Raw genomic sequence first — 9,965 nt, forward strand, 5'->3', positions numbered from 1 at the left:
TTCTTTTGGATCCCTGGTTTTCTCTCATCAAAAATTCATCGATAACACCATTATGGTGGGTAAATCCACTATAACTAAAGCTAGGGTTGTTAAAAAGGTTTTGAGCTCTTACACTAAGGGAATGAGGCAACTTATTAATATGAACAAGAGTTTTGTCTTCTTCATCAACACCCAAGCTAAAAGAGAGAGGAAGATGGCAGCCATTCTAGGTTGTGGCATTAGTAATCTCCCATCTATATAATTGGGTCTTCCTACTGACCTCAAACCCCCTTATTCTTCTTGGAATAGTCTCCTTGATAGATTTAACAAGAAATTGGTTAGCTAGAAGGGTATCACCCTTAGCCAACTAGAAAAAATTCAGTTGATCAAATCCATCCTCTAAAATTGTTAGTTGTTCACGAGTCACCATATTTTAAAACTCTTTCCTTGGATTTTTGAAGTCTTTCATTCATCACTACGCATATTCATCGTCATCCAAAGTTTTGTACAAATCCCAAAAGCTTACTATCATAGTCCCTTCTTTTGAACCACTTTGAACCTCGGTTCAAAATAGTTCAAAGTAATTCAACCAGAGGTTTTTCACTAATGAGTTTTCTTGCAAGAAGTGTGCACCCATCTGGTAGAGTGTTCTTCTAAATCACTTTCAAACCACTTTGAACCTCAGTTTAAAGTAGTTCAAAGCCATCCAACGATAGACTTGTCTTGGTGAAATCAGATTATGGTGTATGGTGCACCATCATTTTGCAAGGAATTGATGGTTGTGTTAGAGAGTGATGATTTAAAGGACATTTTTATTCCCAATGCAAAATCATCATTATGAGAAAAAGTGGAAAATCTACTACTGGAAAAGAGATTGGATGTTGCAATAAAGCTAATCATTATTGGTATAGCCGAAAAGGGGAATTATTAAATGAGATGGTCATATCATAAGGCTTTTGAACATGCAATCTTTAACAAGGAGTGATTTTTCATTAATGCCCTATAATGAACCTGTACTTCCACATATAAGTGCTTTTCCTTCTTAAAATGAGCTTGGCTTTTTTTTTTTTTTTATTGGGTGAAGAGTTGGAAGTTTGGAGAAGAAACTATTAAGGAAGGAAGGGAAAATCATTTCTTTTAGCAAATTATAGGTGAGAAACATTGAAATCCTTGTTTTTGTTTTGCAATCTCTCTGTTTTTCAAGAAGATCAATTTGAAGCCCTGCTATTTTGATTTAAGGATTAAGTATGTTTTGCATTTCTTTGGCAATGTTTTGAGTCTGGAATGTAGAAATCTTGTCATAAGTGATACAAATTTAGATGGTGAAAAGGTAGACAATTTGCAAGAAAATTTCCTTGAGTATACTGATGATTTGAAAGGGTGCATGGAGGTTCTAACTAGTGGACTACTTGAAGCTACAGCTTTTCCTCCATCTCTTTTGAGTCCTGAGTTGCTCCAAATGTGTATTGACCACTATGATGTTAGGATTAAATGTATTGTAAACAAAGATGGTGAAACGGTAATCTCAATTTCAAGAGACACTATTGCATCTACCTGAGGGTACTTTTGCTACATTCTCCCTTGTTCAAGCCTAAGCCAAATATCAAGAAACTCCAAACCAATTTTACAATACCCTGGCTAGGAAATGAACTAAGATCATGTATGGTGGAGGTTCTAGGCTACCCAAAGTTATCACCAAAGATCACATTAAACCTCATATCTATGACCTTGTGGTGTTATTGGATAGAGTCAAAGGTTCTACCGATGTTCTCCTCTTTGAGGAATGGATGTACAGATATATAGAAATTATTTTGAAGGGAGAACGGTGGATGTATTGGGTGGAGATTATTGCTATTTCACTAAGGACACAACTTAAGCATGCCAAGGAGTCCAAGGAAAATTTCTATATGGCTTCCTACTTGACTTATTGTATTGCCTGTGTTTGTGAACTTACCCCTCTTCCTCATGGAGTCTAAAGTGAAGAAATAATGGTGTACCAATATTGCCCTCTGCTACAAAAGGATAAAGTGTTGGAGAACTTTAGGAAGGTTCATGATGTGTTGATTGAAAATGTGCACATAGCTTTGAAGAAAACACCAATGCCTAGGTTGTCTCCTGAAGCTCAAAGGTTAGTTTAACAATATGGAAGTTATTTTATACAGTTTCCCAAGTTCACTTACTTAAGAATAGGCAGATTCAAAGAGGAACCTATAAAAATTCCTCGATATGCTCTAGATTGCTTTTTCATAGCTAAGATTTGCAAGAAACTATTCTCTGTTGCTAAGGATAATCTACCACAAGAGGATTGGGAGACAACCTTCCCGATTAAGTTGGGTTCTCTAGTCTATAATAGTATGACTAACATCTCTTTTATTGGAAGCAATTTACTTGGATTCAATTTTGGTTCCTATCGTAATAGAAGAAACTTTGATAGTAAGGGATATGTAGTTCAAATTCTTGGGCTTGTAGGCCACTCATCAACAACCCCACAGTTAGAGGATTTATGGAAAGATTGTAATGATAAGGAGGAGGTTTTAAGGAGAGATCATTCAAGGTTAACATTATAGAAAATCAATTCTCTAAGGTTTAAGTTCAAAATAGAGGGGGTTATTGAGGATGGCTTAGATATAGTTGAACCAGGCTGGGAAGAATCTCATGAATTGAAGTCATTGGTAGTAGATTGGAACCAAGATGACGAGGAGGATATAAATCTAAGAGCTAGATTTATATTTACTTACACAGATGATTGGCTAAGGAAGCATAGCAAGAAAGTTGTCAATGAACCCTCTTTAGGGGTGGTTTCCTTTTTTGAACCATCATCTTCTAACATTCCACTTTCCTCTCCTATTGCAGCTAGTGAATTAGTTCAAGGTAAAAAAAGGAGGATGCCCATCCATACGCAAAGCATGACTTTGAGGACTAGGTCCCAAGCTAAATCAAAGGCCCTTAAGCAACACAAAGTTCAAACAAAGAAGATGTCATCTCAGGGGCAGGATTCAACTGATGGTCTCAATTTCTTAGATGGTGCAAATGGTGATGTATAGATCATTGAGGCTCCTAAGGTGGATCAACCAAAGTTTATGACTCCCACTAGAGACCCTCGGGCAATTTCTGTAGGTCCTGCTATCCCTACCAGGCTATCTAGCACAATCAACAAGAAAAGAAGTCTACAACCAGTTACATCACCTGTGAAGGACATTGTAACTAAATAAGTTTCATAGGGTTCAAAGGTTAAGAAGTTGAAGACAGATGTCCACCTAACCAAGGACCCAATGACTGGGAAGATAACTGCTAAAATAGCCACATACAAGTAGAAAATGGAGTCTGATGATATTGATGATGAAGGTTTCAAAGTTACCTCGGTTGAGTTAGGGACCACGAAGCACTGGTAATCACTTCTTCAAATTCTCTGTTGACCACATGCTAGCTCAATCTAAGAAGGATAGCAAAGAGAAAAAGGAGCTTAAGGGCATGGTAATGACTATGGCCGCATATATTGATTCTTTGATGAATCTCGGTGCATTACTAGTTGTTCAAGCTCCCAAAGCTTTTGATTCAAATTCTTTTGGAAGTCAAAAATTGATGAAGCAAATGCAAAGAGGAAAGCTGCTAGCAGATGCCATGAAGGATTGGGCGGAAATCATCATTAAATAAGGTAATAAGTTTATTTTGGAATTCATGAATCTATATGTTGAAGGGGAATCACAACTAGGAGAGATTCAAACTTTGATCCCCAGGTGGGAAGTAGAGCAAAGCTAGTGTCAGATGATTGTTTTTCATGTAACTAAAGTAGAGAGGTTTGGGGTGCTCAATTTTCTGAATGAGAACCCTATGAAAAATTTAGATCCCTACATGTTGTTTATCATGAAAAACATGAGTTAGAAGGAGTCAGTTTATAAGGAGATGATTAAAGAAGTGTAGGGCATCGAGTACAAAGTCACTGGAATGCACGAAGAACTCCTGAAAGATATGAAAGTAGTAAATCCTATGGGAATCCTATAGTTTGACGAAGGGAATATGGATTCTAAGACACTAACTAAGAACTTCAATGAAGCTGTTAAACATATTAGGGATAATGAATTGCCCAGTGCTAATGACTTCATTGCGTTGGCAAACATTGAGTTGATGTTACATCTCAACAAAGACCACATGCGGCATCAAAGCTTGAAGATAAAGGAGTTCTAATGGTAGAAGGATGTGTGTAGGGCCAGATTGCTGAGCCTAAAAAATCCACATTCCCATGTGATGCAGGAGCTCATGAACACTTTTTGGAGCTGGAAGTTGGTGTATCAAACCGTGGGCGAGGAAGAGAAGATTGGTGGTGAGACTTGAACAAGATAGTTGTTTAGTTACATTTTGACACCTATTTTATAACTTCTTTCTTGTTCATAACTGTTTCTTGTTTTAACCAAAATGGTTGGGTTTTGATGGAGGCCTTTCAAATTTTGTAATGGAAGTATAAATGCTGGGGCATTGAACTAATTAATTTTAGAAGGAGATAGCTAGAAACTCTAATACGTAGATACTTTTATACAGTAATCAAAGAATAGTATATGGATGTTTTTCTTTTGAATGACTATGTGCATGAAGAAGGTTTAACATATATATATATATATATATATCATCTTGAATTCAACTTGGAAACTTGGTGTTCAAAGTGTTTAGACCATTGTTACTTTGTGAACTCTGGTTTATTGGTTTGAGATATTTGATTGCTATTCTTATTGTAAGTTCATTTCAATTAAGGTGTTTGAATGATTGAGATCAATTCATGGTGTTATTCATTCCTTTGAAGTAGATGTTTTGTGGAAGTATGGTTCGATGGATATTTATCTTTGTTGTTTGTATTGATTCTTACCTCACTATCGAAGAGTAAGTGAGAGATCCTTACGTGCTTTCTGGTTAAAGTGCAAAGACAATTTTGAATTCATTGTGAATTTCATAAAGGGAGCTATACCTTTAAAATTTAGAGAGAAGATCGAATAACATGAGATTTTCTCAACTATTGTGGACATTTTTTAATTTCTATACCCTGGGCATAGAGTGAATTTGCTAAATAGTTGAAGGACAATCTGTTCACCAACAAAAATCTTCTTCCTACCTATGTGTAGAGCCTCTTTGGGATATCAAGTAAAGATGTTGACCTTATGGAGAAGATCCAAAGGAATTTTGTATGGTCTGGTTTTGAAGACCATAAGAGATTCCCTTTCATTTCTTGGGATAATATCTTCCTTCCCTAAAAAATTGGTGGTTTGGGCATTAGAAAACTGAGACCTTTCAACAATATCCTTCAAGATAAACAGATATGGAGAATCTTTATTGTTGAGAATCTTTTGTCTTTTTTTGCATTTTCAACCATTATGTGTGTTTGTGCATGTGCACGCACATGCATTTGGTTTTTATTTTCTTACAAACCCAATCCGAAGCCTAGATCTTGAATCGATAATTTTTTTAAACAATAATGAAAATCTCATTCAATCTCCAAATTACATTTATTGTGAAATTGAAAAGTCATCAGTTGGCATCATTTAACTGTTACAAGCTAGAGTTGTTGACATATTAATGCCCAGTACAACCACTAGACTTATAAAACATAGGAGGCGGTTAAGCATGTCATTGGCAGTTAGTCCAACAATGCCCCCCTTAGCATATTACCTTAGGAGACGATGTTCTTGACTTTGTGTCCCTCATTCCTACAAGGCAAATGTCTAATTTGATGTATTTTTTTTCTGAGAATGAGAGTTCCTTTATAAAATGTAATAGATCATTTATTCTAATTTGGTTTTATAAAAACAGGGTTGGGGGAGGGGGTGTGGGGGGATGGGGAATTGGATTTGACAATGTTTCATCGAAGGAAGCAAAAATTAGAGGGCAAGCTCAGCCTTCTATTCAGCTCACTTACCATAATTATGATAGGGAGAAAGGTGAGAATCACATGGATTACTTCGTAGTTCAAGTGTTGTTATCTCTTTTAAGAAATGCATATTTGACTACACAAAACTGAAGAGCAGAGTTTTATGGCTGTCTGCCATTGATTTGCTCTGGAAAATTATTCCCCTTTCAGTTGCAGAGTTTCATGGCTATCTCTCATTGAGGTTCTTTGTACAATTGTTCCGCTTCAGTTTTTTTGGTTCTCTTCATTTGGTCAATTTATTTTCATCATAAGATGCAAATTACATAATAGGAAGAAAATTATGGCTTATGCTTTGTGATATAACCTTGCTTTGACTTTCTCCATTTTTTCAACAAAATCTAGGTTTAGGTACCTTCATATGCTTCCTTGATAATTCTATAATAAAAATGCACGATTTGATCCAAATTTGATGTCAAAACATCCACCTTATGCGTAAGTATGTAAAATTTGTACACTATTTTGAGTATACAATCAGAATTCAACAACCTTAAAACTGTACGCAATTATGAATATGATATCTCATAAACAAAATTTAAAATGAACTTAAGAACATTGCAATGTATTGCAGTGAAGGAATTTTTATGGTATACATCAATCAGAACTCACAAAACTGTAAGGATGAGTTAGAATCTAGATAATAGAAAACATAATGTTACGTTTCTCACAGAGTAGGCAGAAAGGGTGGTTATTTATACCATCCCACCAAACCAGCCATAAGGACACCCACGAAGTAGAGCATCTGGAGGAAGAACGATACATTTTGCGCCAGTAGGCAAACATTTTCTTAGAGGAGACTTGTTAATATCTGGAAGAATGCAAGATGTCAAATTACCAATAAAGGGCCTTTGGTTTTGATTTGAAACCCTCCAACTGCCCTCCTTCCTTTTCTCCTCGCTTTCTCTTCTCTTCATTTGCTCTTCCCTTACAAGATCTCCAGATTCCTTGTGTAATTTGGTATGTTTTCTTCCAATTTCTTCGAAGACATCAATTACATTCTTGAGCTCAATCATTTTTGCATTCATCTCTGTAATTTTTCCATCTTTTGTGTGAAGTAATGAATTTTTCGCAAATATGTCCTTTTGCAATAGTTGGTTTTCTCGATCAAGTTTAATGGCTTCCTGTTTCACTATTCTATTCTCCATAAGCAAATCTTCCATCACTTTATCACTAGTTTCTGAAAGAGATGTGAGTATCTGCCTCTCCACTGTCGCTGAATGAGGCATGTCATCAGAGGAAATGCTTTTGTAATCATTAGCCCCCATACCCAACTTGTTTTGAAGCTCATAGACTTGCTGTTTTAACGAATAATTTTTTTGAACCAAAGCCTGGTTTTCTTTATCAACTTGAAGGGCTTCCTGTTTCGCTGTTCTGTTCTCTGTAACCAGATCTTCCATTACTTTATCAGTGGTTTTTGATAAAGATGTGAGTAACTGTGTCTCCCCTGTTGCTGAATCGAGCATATCATTAATGGAAACCCTTTTGTAATCATTAGCCAACATACCCAATTTGTTGTGAAGCTCAAGGACTTCTTGTTTCAATGAGCCATTTTCTTGAATCAAAGCGTTCTCCCTGCTTGCTAACGTAGATCTAAGTGAGTTCCTTTCATTTTCTGCTAAATCGAAGCTATGATCATAATTTTCCAATTTCAACTTCAGAGATTCATTTTCAGTTGTCAGTTCTTCATATTTCTTTCTCAAATGTGTTTGATCATTGGTGATCGATTCCACTTGAGTTTGCAGGGCTTCCACTGTCTTTGTATTGCTCTCTGAGAGAGACATTAGACTCCATGTTTCATCTTCCATGGAACTTAGTGTGCCATTATAATCTCCCAACTGTGCCTTGAAAAATTCACATTCAACGTACAACTGTACATATTCTTGCCTCAAAATTCTTCCTTCATTAGTCATTGAATCAAGCTTATTTTGCAACCCTGCAATAGAGTCTTCAAATTTTGCCCTACAAGCTTCCCACAAGAGGCAATCTTCTCTCATCTGGGCATGCAATTCCTTATTCTTATTGTTGCATTCTCTCAGTTTGTCTTCCAAATCTTCTTTTTCTTCTGTTGAATGGATGCACAGAGCTTTATATTCCTTGATCATTATCTCTTTCTCATACTGCAGATCTACAACTATGCTTTCTAAATCCTCCTTATTACTGACCCACAGTAGCTCGTCTTCTTTGATTTTTGTATTTAATTCTCCAATCATGTCATTGCACTGTTTTAACCTAGTTTCTAACCGATTGTTTTCCTCTCTTAGCAAATTACACAGCTCTTGGTCTTTCTCTCTCAAAATCTTTGTTTCACCAAGTTCATTTTGTAGCGCTACAAGACCCTTTTCCAACTCATTTTTTTCCTCATTCAGCACATTACACAGCTCTTGTTCTTTCCCTCTCAAAATCTTTGTTTCACCAAGTTCATTTTGTAACATTAGCAGTGTCTTTTCCAGCTCGTTTTTTCCCTCTCTTAGCACATTACATAGCTCTTGGTCTTTCCTTCTCAGAATCTTTGTTTCATCAAGTTCATTTTCTACCATTATAAGAATCTTTTTCAACTCATTTTTTTCTTCTTCTGAATAACTCCACAAATCTTCATTTTTCTGAGTCAACATTCTCTCTTCGTTGAGCTCATTTTGCAGTTTTGCAATCCTAACTTCAAGTTCTCCTTTACAAGTATCCCACAAGTGCCTTTCTTCAGCTATCTTTTCCTTTAACTGTCTAGCTTCATCTATGGATGGCTTCAAATCACATTCCAACTCATTTTTACCTTTTTCTGATTGAGAACACAAATCTTCATGCTTCTGGCTTGACATTCTCACTTCATTAAGCTCATTTTGCAATTTCGCAAGTGCAGCTTCAAATTCTCTCTTACCTATATTCCACAAGTGCCTTTCTTCTGCTAATTTTTCTTCTAGTTGTCTAGCTTCATTGATGGATTGATTAAACTTATTTTCCAACTCACTTTTCTCTCTACTCATCTCATTGCATGAGACTTGATTATTGTGGGCCAAAATCTTTGTTTCATTAAGCTTTTTCTGCATATCTATTATTCTACTCTCTAACTTCGCCTTACAAGTATCCCAGAGGCCACCATTTTCAATCATTTTGGCATGCAATTCTTCATTCCTATTATTCAGCTCTTTCAACTCCTCTTCTAATTTTACTTTTTCCTGCCTTAATTGAATGCACTCTTTTTCATGATTCAGGCTCAAAACTCTTGTTGCATTCTGCTCATCTTGCAGCCCTTTTCTGTCATTGGTAATTGTATTCACTAACCCCTCATTCAAACTTGTCACCTTGTCACTGTTGCTTGCTTCTCTGTCATCTTTTACATTTACTGTTACTGGTGTTTGTTGGCTGAAGCTCTGCAAATTTGTTGATACAATCATCTTTCTTAGTTAGCATGTAATCATTTGCATGCATTTGTTTCAATTGTCTAAAGGTTGAGATGTTACCTGCTTCTTACTGCCCTTTGCTTTGGATCCTTTTCCCTTGGCCATATTTCTCCAACTCCTACAAAATCCAGTCAAAGCAATTATAATTTTCAAGATAAAAGATAACAAATAACAGATACTACACAAAATTTAACAGTTCCGTATCAAATTAAAAACCTAATAAAGCATTTTCAAAATATTATTTTATTCAAGGGATTGTAAATCTGAGGTCACAATTGATGGGGGTTTCATACCTAAGCGTGATACTCTGCACCAAATTTCTTTCCGATAAGGATCTTTTCAAAGAATGGAGTAATGCAAATTTATTATCACTTCTTCAAGAAGATGAATAGATCGATGCAATTATTTGTCAAGGAAGAAATTTGACGATATATAAATAAGAATTGCTGGTCTTAAGAGAAGGGTTGCGTCCCTTCCATTGAAAACTGATTTGTACGCGCAAGCTTTTAAGCACCCATTTTGGTCCTTCGTTCACCTCCACTTTTTTTAGAAGAATCGTTCCATGGAAGTTTTCAAAAAACTGACATGCTTTATTTTTGGGAATTTTTAATTTTTAATTTTTGTGGTTTTATTAATAATTAATTAATTAATTTAGAATATATTAATTGTTGAGAAACATG

At 35.8% G+C, this 9,965-nt stretch overlaps 1 protein-coding gene across 1 annotated transcript; it reads right to left on the minus strand.

The window, feature by feature from the left end:
• Window positions 1-6,562: 6,562 nt before the first annotated feature.
• Window positions 6,563-9,751, minus strand: LOC149536034 (uncharacterized). Its single transcript, XM_089804432.1, has 3 exons — window positions 9,579-9,751; window positions 9,346-9,403; window positions 6,563-9,255 (listed from the first exon to the last, which is right to left on the minus strand). The coding sequence occupies exons 2-3, from the start codon at window positions 9,388-9,390 to the stop codon at window positions 6,583-6,585; spliced, it is 2,718 nt and encodes a 905-aa protein (XP_089660558.1). The 5' UTR covers window positions 9,391-9,403; window positions 9,579-9,751; the 3' UTR covers window positions 6,563-6,582.
• Between the last annotated feature and the right edge of the window lie 214 nt (window positions 9,752-9,965).

The sequence above is a fragment of the Cupressus sempervirens genome, chromosome 10 (assembly GCF_028749045.1).
Source record: "Cupressus sempervirens isolate cs-2001-9-10 chromosome 10, ASM2874904v1, whole genome shotgun sequence".
In the NCBI taxonomy this organism is placed as follows: domain Eukaryota; kingdom Viridiplantae; phylum Streptophyta; class Pinopsida; order Cupressales; family Cupressaceae; genus Cupressus; species Cupressus sempervirens.